This window comes from Urocitellus parryii, chromosome 1 (assembly GCF_045843805.1).
Source record: "Urocitellus parryii isolate mUroPar1 chromosome 1, mUroPar1.hap1, whole genome shotgun sequence".
Classification (NCBI taxonomy): Eukaryota; Metazoa; Chordata; class Mammalia; order Rodentia; family Sciuridae; genus Urocitellus; species Urocitellus parryii.
In genome coordinates, this window is record NC_135531.1 from 222,917,940 (window position 1) to 222,936,594 (window position 18,655).

At 36.1% G+C, this 18,655-nt stretch overlaps 1 protein-coding gene across 4 annotated transcripts in view; it reads left to right on the plus strand.

Annotated features, from left to right (window-relative positions):
• The window catches only part of Ppig (peptidylprolyl isomerase G), a 61,510-nt gene that overhangs the window by 34,754 nt on the left and 8,101 nt on the right, over positions 1–18,655 (plus strand). For all 4 annotated transcript variants that reach the window (XM_026389518.2, XM_026389520.2, XM_026389519.2 and 1 more), the window contains 2 exons: positions 17,021–17,234; positions 18,487–18,654. In XM_026389518.2, coding sequence (XP_026245303.1) covers positions 17,021–17,234; positions 18,487–18,654 — 382 coding nt within the window. The remainder of the gene's footprint in view (positions 1–17,020; positions 17,235–18,486; position 18,655) is intronic.

Sequence of the window (18,655 nt, forward strand, 5' to 3'; positions counted from 1 at the left end):
TGGCATATAGAAAGCTTAATTTCAGACGAAGGATGTTATACTTAGAGGGAAAGGAGTGAGGGTATGAGGTTAAACTAACTTAGCACCTTTGGAGAACTCTAACCACTAGACTGGTAATTTATGGAAGAATGTATAGACTCAACCTCCTATCTATTTAGATAGTTACCCTATGTATAGATAGCAAAAGTTAGGAGATTGAAAGTGGGATAGAGAGAATATGAATTAAAAAAAAGAAAATAACAAGGAAGAAAAGAGAAATAAGAGAAGGAAAAGGGAAGTAAGATAGAAATAAAGAAAAGAAATTGGGGGGAGGTGGGGTATATGCAATTCCTCTATATTATATTACTTTGGTAATTCGGTTGTTCATGCACAGTTCTTGGTTACACATATGCTGAAGTTGTGGAAGAGAGAGAAGAAAAGAGAAAGAAAGAGAAAAAAAAAAGTCTCTCAGAACACTGTTTTCCTTGCTTCCAGTAGGTGGCATTGTCTATTCCTAGCTTGAGCCTCTGTATTCAGAGTGGTGGGTATAGCCAGTGTGAAAGGAAATGAGCTTCCACCTGTATCTTCCCTACTCTAGTCTCTGAGGTAGAAACCAGGTGCCTGTACAGTTGTTGTTTTGTGTTGATAGCTACAACCCCCAAAAGCTTGTGGGAAATATTTTGAGTTATCACAGCTAAGAGTGGGGGAGTTGGAAACCGGGTACCTGGATCAGCCGCAGAATGCTGGTAGCCACACTCCCTTTGATGGGTTTTAAGGGTTGATGGGATTCCTCCGGACTAGCACTTGGGGTGGGGCCGGACTTCCTCCTCCTGTCTGGCTGGGCGCCTTGCGTCTTCCTCCTCTGGTTTGGCTGGGCGCCTGGCGCGTCTTCCTCCTCCGGTCTCTATTTTTTTTTTTTTTTAATGACAAAAATTATGTATATCATGCACAATGTGATGCTTTGAAATATGTATATGTTGTAGTTTTTTGTGTGTGTGGATTGCATAATTGAGCTAATCACATTACCTTTTTTGATGTGTGTGTGCACGCACACATGCTTGCACACGCATGGTGATAAGCTTAAAATCTAGGTAGTGATTTTTAAGAATACAGTCATTCCTTCTTCTCACCTCTATACTGGGAATTGAACCCAGGACCTGCCACATTCAAGGCAAGTTCTTTACCACTGAGCTACAGCTCAGACCTTTTTAAATTTTATTTTGAGATGGGGTTTTACTCAGTTACCCAGGCTGGTCTTGAATTTGCAGTCCTTCTATCTCAGCCTCTAAGTAGTTTTTTTTTTTTATTCTTGTTTGATTGTTTTTCTTTTTTTGTTTAAATATTTATTTAGTTGTAAATGAACACACAGTATTTTATTTTTATGTGGTGCTGAGAATTGAACTCAGTGCCTCACACATTCGAGGCAAGCACTTTACCACTGAGCTACAGCCTCAGCCCCTTGTTGTTGATTTTTGAAACAGGATTACCCAGGGTGACCTCAAACTTAAGATATTTCTGCCTTTCTCAGCCTCCAGAGTAGGCATATGCCACAGAGCTCAGTGTATAGTCGTTATTAACTGTTCTCACAATGTTGTACAGTAGATTTCTTGAATTTATTCCTTCTAACTAAAATTTTGTATCCTTTGATCAACATCCTCTCCGAATATACTCTCAACCTTCCTCTTCAGATCCCTAGTGAGACTACCAATCAGTTCCACTCTCTATTTCTGTTAATTTATCTTTTTTAGAATCCATATGTAAATGAAATTATTCGGTATTTGTCTTTTTTCGGGTAGCTTATTTCACCTAATAGATTAGGTGTAGATTTGTAGATTTATCCATGTTGCCACAAATGACAGGATATCCCTTTCTTTTGGGTACCAGGGATTGAACTTGGGGGCACTCAACCACTGAGCCATATCCCCCTGACTATTTTGTATTTTTATTTAAAGACAGGGTCTCAGTGAGTTGCTTAGGGCCACTGGGATTACAGGTGTATGCCGCTACTCCCAGCCAGGATATCCTTTTTTAAGGCTTAATAGAATTCCATTGTGTGTGGGGTTTGTTTTGGTATGTGTGACATTTATTATTCTATTTATCCATTGAGGGACACTTAGGTTGATTCTGTATCTTAACAATTGAAAATAACACAGTGGTAGTGCAGACATCACTTCAACATACTGGTTTAATTTCCTTTGGGTATATATATCTAGTAGTGGGATTGCTGGATCATACGGTCGTTTTATTTTTAATCATGGTTGTTTTTCTCCCCCCTAGACTGGGGATTGTATCCATAAGTGCTTTACTACTGGGCTGTTCCCCTCTTTTTTTATTTTGAGATAGGGTCTTGATAATGTTGCTCAGGCTAGCCTTGAACTTGCAACCCTTCTGCCTCAGTTTCCTAAGCACCTGGGATTATAGGTGTGCAACACCATACCCAGCTATTTTTAATTTTTTGAGGAACTTCCATGCTGTTTTACATAATGCTGTTCTAATTTACATTCCCACCAACAGTATGCAGAATGTTCCCTTTTCTCCATATCTTCACCAACACTTTTTTGTTATATTCTTAAGAGCTGTTCTAACAGGTATGAGGTGGTATTTCATTGTGGTTTTAATTTTCATTTTTCTCCTTATTAGTGTTGTTGCATATGTCTTACTTTGAGAAATGTGCAGGTCCTTGGTCCATTCTTTTTTTTTTTTTTCCTTGAACCATTTTTAAAAATCAAGTTATTTTCTTGCTACTGAGTTGCTTGAGTTCCTTATATTTTCAGTAATAATCCCTTATCAGATGCGTGGTTTGCAAATATTTTGTCCTATTCCATTTACTGTGTCTTGATTCTTGATTATTTCCTTGATTATGCAAAAGCTTCTTTTTTAAAAAAAAAATACTTTTTAGTTTTTGGTAGACTTTATTTTATTTACTTGTTTATATGTGATGCTGAGAATTGAACCCAGTGCCTCACTCATGCTAGGTAAGCACTTTACCACTGAGCTATAACACTAGCTCCTATGCAGAAGTTTTTTAATTTGATGTGAATCCCATTCATGTTTTCAGCTGCCTGTGCTTTTGGGGTCATATCCAAAAAAATTGTTTCAAGTTTTAATCCATTTCAAGTTAATTTTTTGTGTATATTGTGGGATAAAAGTCTAATTCTATTCTTCTACATGTGAATATGCAGTTATCCTAACCCCATTTTTATTGTCTTAGAGAGTGCTGGGGATTCCCCAACGCTTCTCACATTGTAAGTATGCATTTTATACGTTGGAACTACTCCTGCAGTCATCCCCATTTATTGAAGAGACTATTCTTTCTGTATTATATATTCTTGACATTTTTGTATTTTCTTTTTTTTTTTCTTTTTATTGATACTAGAGATTGAACCCAAGGGCACTTAACCATTAAGCCACATCCCTTACCCCAGCTTTTTAATTTTTTTATTTTGAGATAGGTTCTTGCTAAGGGCTTTGCTAGGTTGTTGAAGCTGGCTTTCAACTTGTGATCCTCCTGCCTCAGCCTCCCAAGCCACTAGGATTACAGGAGTACACAACTGTGCCTAGCAGCATTTTTTAAAATTTTTTTCAAGTGTTTATCCTGCTTTTTACTTTGTTCATTAAACATGGAACCATTTACATTTTTCCTCATTTATTTGTAATAATTTACCCTTTTGCTTCTACTTGGTTTGTTTTTTAAAAAAAAAAAACAAGTTGTCTAAAGAGCATGGGTGTAAACATTCTAGAGGAAGAAAAAATGGGTGGGATAGGATGGCAATTGATGAGAATAAGATAGATTAAGAAACTGACGGAATAAATTCTTTCCCTTCGTGTGTTGCTTACATTCAGAAACATCCTGCATGTTTTAAAACTTCTCTTAGTTGACTAGACCAGACTATTTGAAGCTAATATGAAGCTAATTTGATGTGATGTTATCTGAAATGGTAAGAACTTTTTTTTTTTTTTTTAATGTGGTGCTAGGGATAGAACTCAGTGCCTCATGCATGCTAGCCAAGCACTCTCCCACAGAACCACAACCCCAGCCCAAGAACTTTGTTTTGAGTGAACATTTTGTCTCTATAATCTGAGAGATGTGACTGCTTCTATGAATTACAAATATTGGGTCTGATGCTCTGAGAGTAACAGAATGAGATTACCTTCAAACTAGTATAGAGAATAATAAAACATTAAACTGATTCTGTTCTTATTAATCTAGGGAGTAATAAAAGCTTATGTCACTAATTCATTAAAGTTTAAATGTCTTTAACATGCCTTTCAGAATTGCTTGAAGAAGAACATTTGGTTTCTCACCTTTTAGGTCTACTCATTTGCTGTATAATATTTAGAAATATACACATTTTGTGTTGTTTTAATTTTAAGAGATCCTAGGTGGGTGTAGAGAACTAAAATGCTTATTTTAAATTTTCTGTTTCTGTATTCTATCTTGATTTTGATGATTTCATGTTTTATCCATTGCATATTAAATATATTACTATTAACATTGTAGGAGTATAATGAGACTATGTAAAATGATTTTTGTTGTAAATGAAACTTGATTTATATTCTTAGTAACAAATAGGAATAATGTCTGCATTTTTTGGATAAAGAATGAAGTGCTTTGAGAATTGAGTGCTATATAAATCATTTATATTTTTTTAAATTAATAAAAACAATCTCTATTAGTGTTGATAAATTTTATACCCTGAACCTGCTGATGTTTGATTCTTCAGAATATTGTTAATTCAACTATAATATTTTGGCTTAAGGTACTACTTATTTTCACATCATATAGAAAAATCTTGTATTCTGTGTTTGACATTATTTTTCTTATATTTTATGGTCTTTCAGGTCTCTTGTATTAAGATCTATTCTCTGCTTATAAAAGCTAATGAGATTCTATGTGGCTTATATAGAAAGAGAATGAGTTAGTAAAACTCACATTTGAAACCATAAACACTAATCATAATCTCTAATTAATTTAGTATTAAGAATGTTTTGATATTAAGAGGTCAGGTATTTATTTCCCTGTAGTATGTGTGACTCTTTATATATTATTCCTGGCATCTTTATAATGCATTGTCACCTGAAGGAATAAATGCTAGTTTTTCTATGCCATTGTGGCCAGTTGGTTCTGAAAATTGATGTAGCATCCTACTCTGTGTCACTTAAACCCCTGGTAAATTAGCATACCTTGTCCTTACCTGTTCCCTTACACAGGAAAGATTCTGCCCCCTTTTTAGTATCTGTCTTTTCAGGAGTTTCTACGAAGGTCAGATTTGTTTTGAGCCTGAACTCTCTCATGCCTAGTGTGTTCTGAATCACACTGGAAAGAAGTAAAGTGTTTTTTTGTTTATTTTGTTTTATGGTGGTGAGAATCGAACCCAGTGCCTTACACATGCTAGCAAGTGCTCCCTACCACTGAGCTACAACCCCAACCCAGAGGTAAAGATCTTTACTTAAGATCATAGTTTGACACCAGTTATCCCATGGTCTTTCAATTACCATTCAGAACATTTCTTAGAATGAATTTAGCCATACATCTGTGTAATCTTTGTTTAGATAGAGCTGTCTTATATCCAACTTTTAAGTTTGGCTTCCTTACAAGAATTTTAAATCAAAAACAATCAAAAAGCCAGGTGTGGTGCATGCCAGTGACTTGGGAGCCTAAGGCAGGAGGATCTAAAGTTCAGGGCCAGCCTCAGCAACTTAGTGAGGCCCTAAGCAACTTAGAGAGACCCTGTCTCAACATAAAAAAAGAGCAGGGGATGTGGCTCAGTGGTAAAGTACCTCTTGATTCAATTTTCAGTACCAAAAAACAACAAAAACCCAAAAATAGTCAAAAAGCTTTATGCAACACCGTGATGTTAATCATCATCATATTAGCCTGTGTGAAAGATTTTCACCCTAATTTTTAAAATATATAGGTGTGTGTGTGTGTGTGTGTGTGTGTGTGTGTGTTTTGACTTCCTGAAACAAGACAAAGAGACTTTGAAAGAAATCTCAGACTGGGCCCACCTGTCTTCATGAGTCTGAGCTGTCTCCTTGGGGTCCTTTTCCCTTTTCTATTGCAAGATTAAAAATCTTGCTTTTTTGGCTATGTAAATTTGCCAGAGGAAGTTCAGGGTCCAAGAGAAAAACCTTTCAACATATATGCAGAGATAGAACACTGGAGTTCAAAACAAAAGTGTCCCCAAGAGACTCAATGAAGCATTCTCAGGAGTGGAAAATAGAACACAGACCACCAGAAAATGAAACCACTGCCTTGATTAAGGAGTTTCCTAATTTTTTCAGTAGTTGACATGACCTCTGGTCGTGTTGTTCTCTTCAGAGTCCACTGCAGTTGAGGAATCTGTCTTGGCCATGCAACAAGAGATGAGGGCATTGCTACATTACAAAGTACACACAGGAACCGAGTTGTGACAACATGGCAACATATAGTTATATGAGAAGAAAAGGTAGGAAACAGATTGTCTGGCAGTACAGAAAGAAAAGCACAATAGGAAACAGCTGTTGAATCTTATGCAGGTAGTCCCAAATTGCCATGGTTTGGGATTTTTTTTTTACATTATGATGGTGTAAAAGTTGCACTAATTTAATGGAAACCATGCTTCAAATAAGATAATCAATGAAGGGATTCATAGGGCAAGGTATGGAAGAAGGGGCACAGAGCTTCTAATATCCTCTGGTGTGTCACACTCCAGGAACCTCCCATGTGTTCAGTTGTCCAGAATGAATCCTGTTTAAGGTTTTTTTTTTTTTTAATATTTATTTTTTAGTTTTAGTTCTACACAATATCTTTATTTTTTATGTGATGCTGAGGATCGAACCCAGTGCCTCACACATGCCAGGCGAGTGCGCTGCCACTTGAGCCACATCCCCAGCCCAAGGATTGTTTTTTTTTTAAAACATGTTTTTTAGTTGTCAATGGACATTTACCTATTTACTTATTTATTTATTTATTTTTACTTATTGATATGTGATGCTGAGAATTGAACCTAGTGCTTCACATATGCTAGGCAAGTGCTCTACCATTGAGCCACACACCAGCCCCTGTTGTTTGCGTGTTTATTGAGACTTCATTGCCTAAGCATGATTGTAACATGACAACTGTGTAAAAATGTGGCAAACGGTATGATCTAATGCTTATAGACTGATGAAAATATCCACCAAGGCCTGTCCAGATTCTTCTTGGTCTTTCCATGCAACAGTCCTTCTTCCCAGGTATAAGGGAAGACCTCTTCTGAAATGAGGTCTTGAGATCTATTATCAGATAGGATAGCTTCAGAGAATTTTTTAGGCACTCTCCAAGACAGAAAGGTGGAGGAAGATTAGTTTCTTTTTCTTTTTGGGAGGGTGGCATAATGGGGATTGAACACAGGGGCTCTTTACCACTGAGCTATCTGGCCCTTTTTTATTTTGAGACAGGGTCTCAGTAAGTTGCCTAGGGCCATGTCAGGTTGCTGAGACTGCCCTCAAACTTAAGGTTCTCCTGCCTCAGCCTCCCAATAAGTATGCACTACTACACCCAGTAAAGATGAGGTTTTTTAACCTTCCTGGGGGGGAAAAATTATAGTTTCTGTAGCCTGGGTTTGGGAAAGAGTTATGATTCATGGACAAAAACTAATATATATTTGTCATCACGGTGGTACATACTCTTCTGTGGTGGAGCATGGCAGCAGTGCCGTAGCTCTGTCAACCAGTCAACTAACTGCAAGTGATGTGTCTCTGTTATGTTGTGTTGCTAAGCCATGATGTTTGGGAGGTTGAGGTATTAAATGCATTTTTCACTTAGAGCATTTTCATTTTATAAAGAATATATCTACTCAGGAGACATGATAGGCTCATTTCAGTATCTTTATTTTTAAAGTATTTCTGATACTTTTACTGGAAAGTAGTGAGTGGGATGTTAAACTTAGATATTACTTAGAAGAGAAGACCAGTAATACGAAATGAAATTTTCTGAAGGAAACCATTTTGGGAATAGCTCTTTATTTCAAATTTTATTTTGAAGGTTAATTTGGAAATTAACTATTACAGGTTCAAATGAAATTCATTGGTTTTAAGACCCAAATAAAGAACAAGTTAGCGTTTTTCTTACCTTGGGTTTTTACAAATAAGATGTTCTGAAGTTTGTTTTTTTAACCTTAATATTATACTGATAAGTCCAATACTTAATTGATAGGATTACAAACTCGCCACCACTATCCCCACCCCACCCCCACTAATAAAGGTCAGGGGACAGGTTTGGGAAATTCTTTAACATAATGATAAGTGAACTACATAATCTAAAATAAACTCAAGGCCTGGGGATGCATGTGTGAGACCTTCTGTTCTATCCCTAGTACTGTAAAAAAAAAAAAAAAAAAAACAGATAATTAAATCAAGACATCAGAAATAACCCAGGAAAGTGTTACTCTTTATAATTCCTTTTCATTCATTATGATTCTTTTTTTTATTATTTTTTTTTTTTTTTTAGAGAGAGAGAGAGAATTTTTTTAATATTTATTTTTTAGTTATCAGCGGACACAACATCTTTGTTTGTATGTGGTGCTGAGAATTGAACCCGGGCCGCACGCTTGCCAGGCAAGCGGACTACCGCTTGAGCCACATCCCCAGCCCTCATTATGATTCTTAACTTTGCATTGTGGCTTTTGCTTTTACTTCTGTTTCATTTTTACCTTAAGGATACTTAAGTGCATGTAAAAATATTTTGCACTTTATCTTGTGTAAATGGTTAGGCAAGGATTAGGATTTTGTGGTTTTAGTTTTGTTCCTTTGTATTGAGAGTGAGGTGAAAACAATTGTCATACTTAGAGTTTTAAAATGCTCTTTAAAAAGATTTTTATGGTAAAGTGAGAAGTTATTGCATATAAAATTATGGGGTTCAAAGTGATGATCTATATGAACAATTTGGGAAGAAAATCAAACTAATTGTTGTATCTAATCCCTCAAACTTATTTTTAGTAGTGAGAACATGTAAGTTTTTCTGTCTGTGGTTTTGAAATACATAATGCATTATTATTAATTATAGTCACCATACTATATAAATAAACATAAAAAAACCCAAACTTATTCTTCCTAACTAAAACTATATACCCAATTTTTAAAATTTAGTCTGTTCTTTTGGTTTAAAATTTAGAATGTGTAACAACATAATCACATTTAAAATATGTAATAAAATTCTCCTTCCTGTCTCTGTCCATTAGAGTTCCCATTCCCACATTTGTACATCAATTCCACACATATGTTCATATATTGATCATGTAGGATAAATTCCTAAAACTTACCGAATTACAAGGATTGTGCATTTGTAACTTTGGTAGACACTGCTGTTAAAATGTAGGAAAATAAGTTGCCCTGTATCCTTTGCAAAACCACATGGTAGTAGACTTTTTTCTTTTAATATTTTTTAGTTGTAGTTTAACTCTATATTTATTTATTTATTTTTATGTGATGCTGAGGATTGAACCCAGGGCCTTGCACGTGCTAGGCGAGCACTCTACCACTAAGCCACAACCCCAGCTCCCATTTCATATTTTGACCAAGTTGCTGAGGCTGGCCTCAAATTTATGATCCTTCTACCTCATCCTCCCAATGCCTGAGATTACAGGTATCTATCACTACACCAGGCTTCTAGCTGCTTTCAATGTTTTGTTTTTAGAAGTAAGTTTGTAGTGTGTCTTGGTGTGTATTAGAGTTTATCGTATTTGAGACTCACTCAGCGTTTTGTTTTTGGTTTTTTTTTTTCCTTTATCTTTGTGGTACTGAGGGTTGATTCCAGGGGTGCTCTGCCACTAAGCTACATTCCCAGCCCTTTCTATATTTTTTACTTTAAGAAAGGGTCTTGCCAGGATGTTCAGACTGGCCTTGAACTTGGGATCCTCCCTCCTAAACCTCCTGAGTTGCTGGGATTACAAGCATGTACCACCCTACACAACTCACTCAGCTTCTTGAATCTGTGGATCTATACATTTTTCCAGATGTAGAAAAATTTCTTCTATTACTAATTAGAATATTTTTTGACGTTTTCTCCTTTTCTTCTGGGACTTCAGTCACACAAATATTATTCTGTGGGTCTGTGAGGCTTTACTCATTTTTTGTTGTTGTTGTTGTTGTTCAATGTGTTTTCTTTGTGCCATCCAGGTTGGGGGGTTTCTGTTGATCTCTCTTCTGACTCACTAATTCTTTCCTCTGTCATGTCTACTCTGCTGTTGAGTGTTTATAGTAAGTTAAGTTCTGGGTTGGTTCTCCCCCCCCCCCCAGGTATTGTATATCTTAGTTCTAAAATTTCCATTTGGTACTTTATATCTTCTGAGATTTTTCACTTTTTAAATCTGTTTTAGAAGTTTGTAATTGCTTCTTGGAGCTCCCTTCTGCCCAGTTTCAAATGGATTTTATTTTTTTCCTCCTCTTGTTTTTTATTTGATGCATTATGGGTGTACAAAATGGTGGGATTTGTTGGTACATTCCATTCTTTTTTGAAACAGTGTCTTGCTCTGTTGCCTAGTCTGGCCTTGAATTCCTGGGTCAAGAGATTCTTCCTCAGTGTCCTAAGCATCTGGGACTATAGTCACCCTCCACTGCATGCAGTTCAAAACTTTTTTTTTTTTTTTTTAATTGATGACTTCTTTTTTATCCTTCTCAGACAAGTCACAGTGGTGGATGCCTGTAATCCCAGTTACTCAAGAGGCCAAAACAGGAAAATCAAAATCTGAGGCCAGCCTCAGCAACTTAGTGAGACCCTGTCTCAAAATAAAATAAATGGAGCTGTGGGTATAGTTTAGTGGTAGAGACTTGCCTCACATGTATATGGCCCTGAGTTCAGTTCCCACCATTGCCAAAAATATAAATAAATAAATCCTTTTGACTTAATTCCAATAACTAAGTCATCTTGATTTAGTATATTTTGATTATCTTTTTTCACTTAAGTTGTGTTTTTCCTGGTTCTTATTAAAGTGGCTGGTTTTTTCTTCTTTTTCTTTCTTTTTTTTCCCCTTGTATCATGAACATTTTGGGTATTATGAGACATTAAGTTCTGTTTATATTTTTCTATTTTTGCTACCAATCACTTCTAGATTTAGCATGTGTGTTAAATCTAGTGTTATTCTGGTCTGCTTTATTTGCTACTCAGAGGCTGATTGGGAAACCTGGGTGTTCTTTAGTATTGTAGTTTAGTTATGAAATGTTTTGCCATATTAATTCTGATCTTTTTCATTTGAGAGTCTGCAAGGACCTTATGTATAGGCTTAAAGAGTCCTTTCCCCAGCTGTCATGTGCCAACACAGAGGGAGAGTTACAGACAATTGATGCTGAGGCTTCCTACTTTGTTTCTACTGAAATTACTCTGGCAAGGGAAGAGGAATGCTGCTTGCTTTCACCAAGGGCAGGATGATTGGAAATCCAATTTCTCCACTTAATCTCTGCTGATATTGATAAGGGGAAAAGCAGGCAATGGCACATTTTTTTTTTTTAATTCTTTTTATTTGGTTGTCATAGAGAGGTATTGGCCAAAAGAAAAAAAAGAAAAATCACTTTGAAAGCAGGGTTTTCTTGAGACTTAAAAAAAATTGCGCATTAGCATATCTAAGATGCAGATGCACTTTTCTCTAGCATACAGTTTCAGATATATGGGTGGCAAAATTAGAATTTCTGTCATTCTCAAGGCCAGAGATCCTTGATCACTTTCCTTCTTTCTACCTTTCAGAGTCTTGTCTTTTTTTTTTTTTTTTTTTTTGGTGGTGGTGCTGGGGATTGAACCCAGGGCCTTGTTCACACGGGGCAAACACTACCAGCTGAGATATATCCCAGCCCCTCGGAGTCTTCTTCTTTTTTTTGTTTTTTTTTAATCTTTATTTATTTCTTTTTATGTAGTGCTGAGGATCGAACCCAGGGCCTCACATTCATAAGTGCCAGGCAAACACTCTACTGCTGAGCCACAATCCCAGCCCCCCTCAGAGTCTTCTTAATGTATGTTCTTTGCACATCTAAGGTGTCTACTAGAACCAGGAAGAAATGAATGTATTCCATCTTATTTGTAATTTCTCTTTTCCTTTTTTCTAAGCTTTTTGTCTTATCTAAAAACCTTCCCTTTTAAAATATAAAATCTCATGCTTAAATGACTTTAGACCTTTATAATGATTACTGCTTTATAAGTACATTACGGATAACTGCTCCCCACTACTTATTTTTACTCCTATTTCAAATCCTAAAAAGTTTTTTATACTAGACTGATTATTTTGAAAACATGCATTTGTTCCATTGTGATTGATATATTAGAAAATAATTTGAATATAATAACAATTTCTTGCTTATACCTGATGTTTTTTACAAGAAATACTAAGTGAATGCAGAAAAACCGTACCCAGCTGAATTACTTCATAGGAATATACAAAAAATTAACACACACATCTCAGACATACACTAGCTACTGCAGTTCATTACATGTGCTATGAGCCATACTCTGTACAGTCTGCTCTTAAAACTCATTTCAAATCACTGTTTTACCATTTTATAAGAATTCACAAGCTGCAGCCCTTCTGATACTTCTCAAGCAAACCCTAGGTCATTTATTTTATCTTTATGTGGTCCTGAGGATCGAACCCATTGCCTCACACATGCCAGGCGAGCGTGCTACTACTTTAGCCATATCCCCAGCCCCTGAACCCCAGGTCATTTTCAAAGTAAAATGTCATATTTATTGTTGTTTTTAGATTTCTGAACCACTTAATGTAAGTAAAACTGCTGCCATTTTTATGTGCTTTCTATATTTTTGGTACCAGGGATTGAACCCGGGGCTCTTAACCACTGAGCCACATCCCCAGCCTTTTTGAGACAGGGTCTTGCTAAGTTGCTGAGGCCTATTTGAACTTGTAGTTCTCCTCCCTCAACCTGGAGCTGCTGGGATTATAGGTGTGTGCCATTGCACCTGGCTTCCTTTTCTTTTTTTTTTTTTTTTAATGTGTCATTGATAAAAGTGAGTGTTATGCTCTTAAATGTTTTCCCCATCCGCCATGTTGTTCTTAATGTAGATTCTCATAGTTCAGTGCTTTATAGGAACATATATGTTTTATTATAGTTGAGAATTTTTATAGATGTATCACCGAACTATATATTTTCTAATGCTGTTTGACATTGAATTCACATTTTTTGGTCTTATTTTCCTGAGCAGGTTTTGTAGGAAAAGGTCACATCAGTTAAATTTTACTCAAAATAATATTGACAAACATCAAAAGAGAGGAACAGGGGATCTTTTCAATTTCAGACTTTGTAAGCTTTATTCTAGGGTGCTTTTCTTAAAATACAGTTTATTTTCCTTTTATAGTTAATGTCTGTTCTGTTCAATCCCTTTACCAAACAAACAAAAATGTCTGATGCTCAGTAAGTTTACATTAATATAAAAATAGTTCTGAGTCTCTTTTTGACCTTCCATATTATTTAAAAACTTGCTTCACTGAAATCTTTTTTTTATTGAGTGTGGTTGGAGCATACCTATCATCCCAGCAACCTGAGGCAGGAGAATTGGAGACTTGAGGCCATCCTGGGCAACTTAGGAAGACCTGTCTCAATAAAAAATAAAGAGGGTCAGGGACATAGCCAGTGGTAAAGCAGCCTTCTGTTCAATCTCCAGTACCAAAAAAAGAAAAAAAAATCTTTTCCCCAAAAGTAATGTATAGAGCTGGGGATCAGTAGTAGAGCATTACCTAGCATTTTTAAGTCCTGAGTTCAATCCCTAGTATCACAAAAACAGAACAAAACAAACAAAGGTAATATATAATAACGGTCATTTAAAATACACTTAATACACTTGATGGAGAAGGTGGGCTTGCTTTTATAATAAATCGTTTGTGATACATTTGTCATAGGAAAGAATTGTAATGCAAAGTAAATATAAGTTGAACCTGGTGAATAAAGATTTGTTAATCATGAGGTTAAATGTTGCTAAGCTTTATTAAGTAATTTTAATAGGTATACTTGGTGTTTATGTGAAATATTTTCATTTTGCTTACATATTATGTGGTTTCATTTAGACTTGCTCATTATGAATTTATTTTCTTCCTTAGGTATCTTTAAAACTTTCATTTCCCACCCCACTTCCCACCCCTGCATACTTCTCAGTTTTTTAGTTTTGTACATTACACATTAGTAGATTTTTTTAGTTTTTACATGTTTGAATACCCACTCTGCCTTGCCAGCAGCAGTGGTTCAGATTAACAGTTGGACTCATACAACAAAATAGACTTCATCAGCATTAAGTTTCTTTTAAGAAAAGAGACAGGATAGGAAGTAACACAGCTAGGACAACAACAGCATATTGGAGATATGATTCCCAGGCATCTTATATTTGATGTGTTTCATGTTTCTCCCAAGAAACATAACTGAATGTTCAGTTAAATCATTGCATTTGGGTCTCCGCAGCTTTTATATCTTGTTCTCATTCTCTAGTGCAGCAGCATGTGATCAGTACTAAATTACCATTCTTGACAGTGAAGCATAAGCCCTTGGGGCATGCACATAGTAACTTCAGCCAGATTCTCATTTATCTTGGATTTATTATGTTCCTATAAATTCTGAGTTAAGAATTGCAGGGGCTGGGGATGTGGCTCAAGCGGTAGCACGCTCGCCTGGCATGCGTGGGGCGCTGGGTTCGATCCTCACCACCACATAAAAATAAAAAAATAAAGATCTTGTGTCCACCGAAAACTAAAAAATAAATATTAAAAAATTTCTCTCTCTTAAAAAAAAAAAAAGAAAAAAAGAATTGCAAAGATAATTTGCCCACGTATCAAATCAGGTTTAGCTGAACATGATGGTGCATGCCTGTAATCCCAGCGACTTGGGAGACTAAGGCAGGAGGATCACAAGTTTGAGCCCAGCCTCAGCAACTTAGCAAGACCCTAAGCAACTTAGTGAGACCCTTTCTCAAAAATAAAACAAAAAGGGTTGGGGATGTAGTTTAGTGGTAAAGTGCCCCTAGGTTCAATTCCTAATACTAAATAAAAAACTAAAAGCAGACAAAACAAATCCTCAGGTGTTCCTAAAACTAACACAAACCAGCTCTTAACTCCTTGACTAAGGTCCTTTAATCAGGGAGCCAACAGACAGTTCAAAGATGTATTTCCTTTGTGATTATTGTATAGGAAATATTGACATGTGCAAGTAAATAAAATGGATAACATAATTTTTATTATCCACCTTCAATTTATTCATGACTGATCTTGTTTTATCATGTCCAGCTACTTCTTCCTCAGAATCACTCCCCCTTTTTTTGAATGTGGGATCTCACTGTTTTGCCCAGGTTGGTCTCAAACCCTGGGTTCAAATGATCCTGCCTTGCATGCTTCCTGGAGTAGCTAGGACTACTTGAGGCATGTGCCACTATACCTGGTCTTGTTTATACATTTTAGAGCAAATTCTAAGTATGACAGTTTAATAAATACCAATAAATATTGCATTATTTTCAATAGAGAACTCTAAAAATATCATAATAATATACACATAATACACATAATCCTGATAGTGTTCTATAATTATTTCTTATTTTTTCAGCTATAGATCGACATGATCTTTATTTATTTTTATGTGGTGCTGAGGATCAAACCCAGTGTCCTACATGTGTGAGGCAAATGCTGTACCACTGAACCACAATCCCAACCCCTCTATAATTGTTTTATTAATTGTTTTGTTGTTTGAATCTGGATCCAAATGAAATTTAAACATTGAGATCAGTCTTGTGAGTTGATACTGAGAATTGAACCCAGGGGCTCTTAACCACTGAACTATATCTCTAGCTCCAAGTTGCTAAGGCTGACCTTGAACTTGAGAACCTTCTGCCTCAGCCTCCCAAGTAGTTGGAATTACCCAGGGTGTCCCACTGTGTCCAGCTTGTACAGTATTTTTTGTTTATCATTTGAGCCAGGCTTGGTGGCACATGTCTGTCTATGATCCCACCTACTTGAGAGGCTGAGGAAGAAGAATGATTTGCACCCAGGCAGCCTAGGCAAAATATAAGAACCTGTCGAGAGAGGGGGAAGGGGGGGGCCTGCATTTGTTTAATAGATTCCCTTATCATTTCCCTTTATGTTTCTTTGAAATGTATTCTTTGACGAAGCTGTCATTTGTCATGTAGCAGTTCCCACAATTGTACCCCCTGGATTTTATTAATTGAGCCTTTGTTTAAAATTTTTTGGACTCTTTTAAAAATAATTATTGCACCAAAATAAAATTTGAATTTGAAATGACTTTTGGTAGAGACCCCAATCCAGTTCTTAGGCAAGTGACTTCTGTTATGAATCTGTACTTCAACTAAAGCTATATTTCTTAATCATTATAGGAGTATTCAGACATTGAAGCATAAGTCCATGCCAAGAAAATTATGTTTCCTATCTTTGTTCCTACAAAGATTTTTTTCCCCGATTTCCTTTCTGAGTTCTACCTCCAGCCTGATGATAAGAGAAAACATAGAAGGCTACATAAGATGATTAGAATCTAGGGGATCTTAAATGTTTAATTCTTTGCCTCTTTAAAAGTTGTTATTCAAGGGCTGAGGATATAGCTCAGTTAGTAGAATGCTTGCCTTTGTGTGCACAAGGCCTGGGTTCAATCCTTCAGCACCACAACAAAAAAACCAAAAAAGTTTGTTATTCAAATGTTTCTTAAATGTAACTCAGTTTGGCATTTTTTTTAGTTGTCAGTGGATTTTTTTTATTTATATGAGGTGCTAAGAATAAAACTCAGTGCCTCATATATGCTAGGCAAGCACTCTACCACTGAGCCACAACCCCAGCCCTCAGTTTGGCATTTTATACTAACATTTCTTTTCAAAAATTCTTTAGCCTTAATAGGTATGATTTTGACCCATCGATCTGGAGATCTGAATTCTAAAGCTGAGTCTTGATTCCTTTCTTGTACCTCATTACCCCTCAATTCATATAACTAGATGAGCTCAGTTAAATACTAGAGTTGTGGGAATCTACAGAAATTTTAAAATTTATGCTTATAAAGTTTATATAAAAATTAATTGAACCAAACCTTTTTGTTTTTATTAAAGTTAAGAAAGAAGAAAAGAAAAGGCATAAGTCATCATCTTCTTCCTCATCATCATCCAGTGATTCAGATAGCTCAAGTGATTCTCAGTCCTCTTCTGATTCTTCTGACTCTGAAAGTGCTTCTGAAGAGAAGTCAAAAAAAAGAAAAAAGAAGCATAGGAAAAATTCCCGAAAACACAAGAAAGAAAAGAAGAAGCGAAAGAAAAGCAAAAAAAGGTCTTACTTTTATAATAATAGCTTTATATTCTGATTCCCTTCTGTTTTATAAATAAATCTGTTGAGATTCTGAATCAATTACACATGAGCATTATAATAGAAATTTTTATTGCCTAGAGTATCATATAAGACCAATCTTATATGCTACAGTCACTAAATTAAAACAGTACATTCATTCCCTCTGAGTTCATTTTGTGTTTTCTCTAAGAAATGATGCACTAGTTTATAGTATAGTGTTTTGGTTTTGGTTTGTTTTGTTTTGGAGATTGAACCCAGGGTCTCAAGCATGCTAGGTAAACAGTCTACCAGTGAACTACATCCCCAACCCTTTTTTATTTTATTTTAATATAGAGTATCATTAACTTGCCCAGACTGGCTTCAGATTTGCAATTTTCTTGCCTCAGCTTCCTGAGTAGGTGGGATTATAGGTACATGACACCGCACCAGTCTTATTTTTGCTTTTTTTTTTTTTTTTTAGGAGGTCTCACTCAGTTGCCCAGGCTGTCCCCCAACTCTCAGTCTCCTGCCTTAACCTTGCTAAGTAGCTGGGATTAGGAGCACATGCCACCAGTCCAGATTTAGGTTTATATATTTTCTGTGAGATTGTTGGGATAATGAGGATTACAAAAAATAATGTGTTCCTTATTTTCTATAGTATTCTCTCCTGGGTTTTATGTTCTTTATCTTCTTGGTTTTTATGATAGCATGTGGATTAAAAGCAGATATTAACTACATATTTGCTTTCTTTTCAGTTTCGTTTGCAATAATCTGTGTACTATAGACTTTAAAAATCTAATATCTTTACCCATAGATTTTAGAAAAATGTTTTTGAGTGTGATAACACTTTTGGGAGGTATAGGATACCAGAGATTGAACCCAGGGGTGCTTAACCACTGAACCAAATTCCAGGCCTACCCCCTCCCCCTGCCCCCACTTTTGAGACAGGGTCTGAGTTATTTACAGCTTTTTGTTGAGGTAGGCTTTGAACTTGCAGTCCTCCTGCTTCAGCCTCCGAGCTCCTGGGAATACAAGTGTGCACCACCAGGCCCTGCTACAAATATTTCATTTTATTTTGTTTTTTGATTGGTTATTTTGTTTGTAAAAGGAATGGAAGAAGATTTTCCCCTTTGCAGGGGCAGGGGGACAAGATAGTATATATGTTGTGACATAAATGAGAGAAATACAAACAATTGGAAATTTTGGGTATGTACATAATAACTGAATGAAATTTATTTTGTGTATTTCTATTAAGCCCATCTAGTGAAAGTGAAGCAGAAAATCTTGATGCACAACCCCAGTCTACTGTCCGTCCAGAAGAGATCCCTCCTATACCAGAAAATAGATTCCTAATGAGAAAAAGTCCTCCGAAAGCTGAAGACAAAGAAAGGAAAAACAGAGAGAGAGAAAGAGAGAGAGAGTGG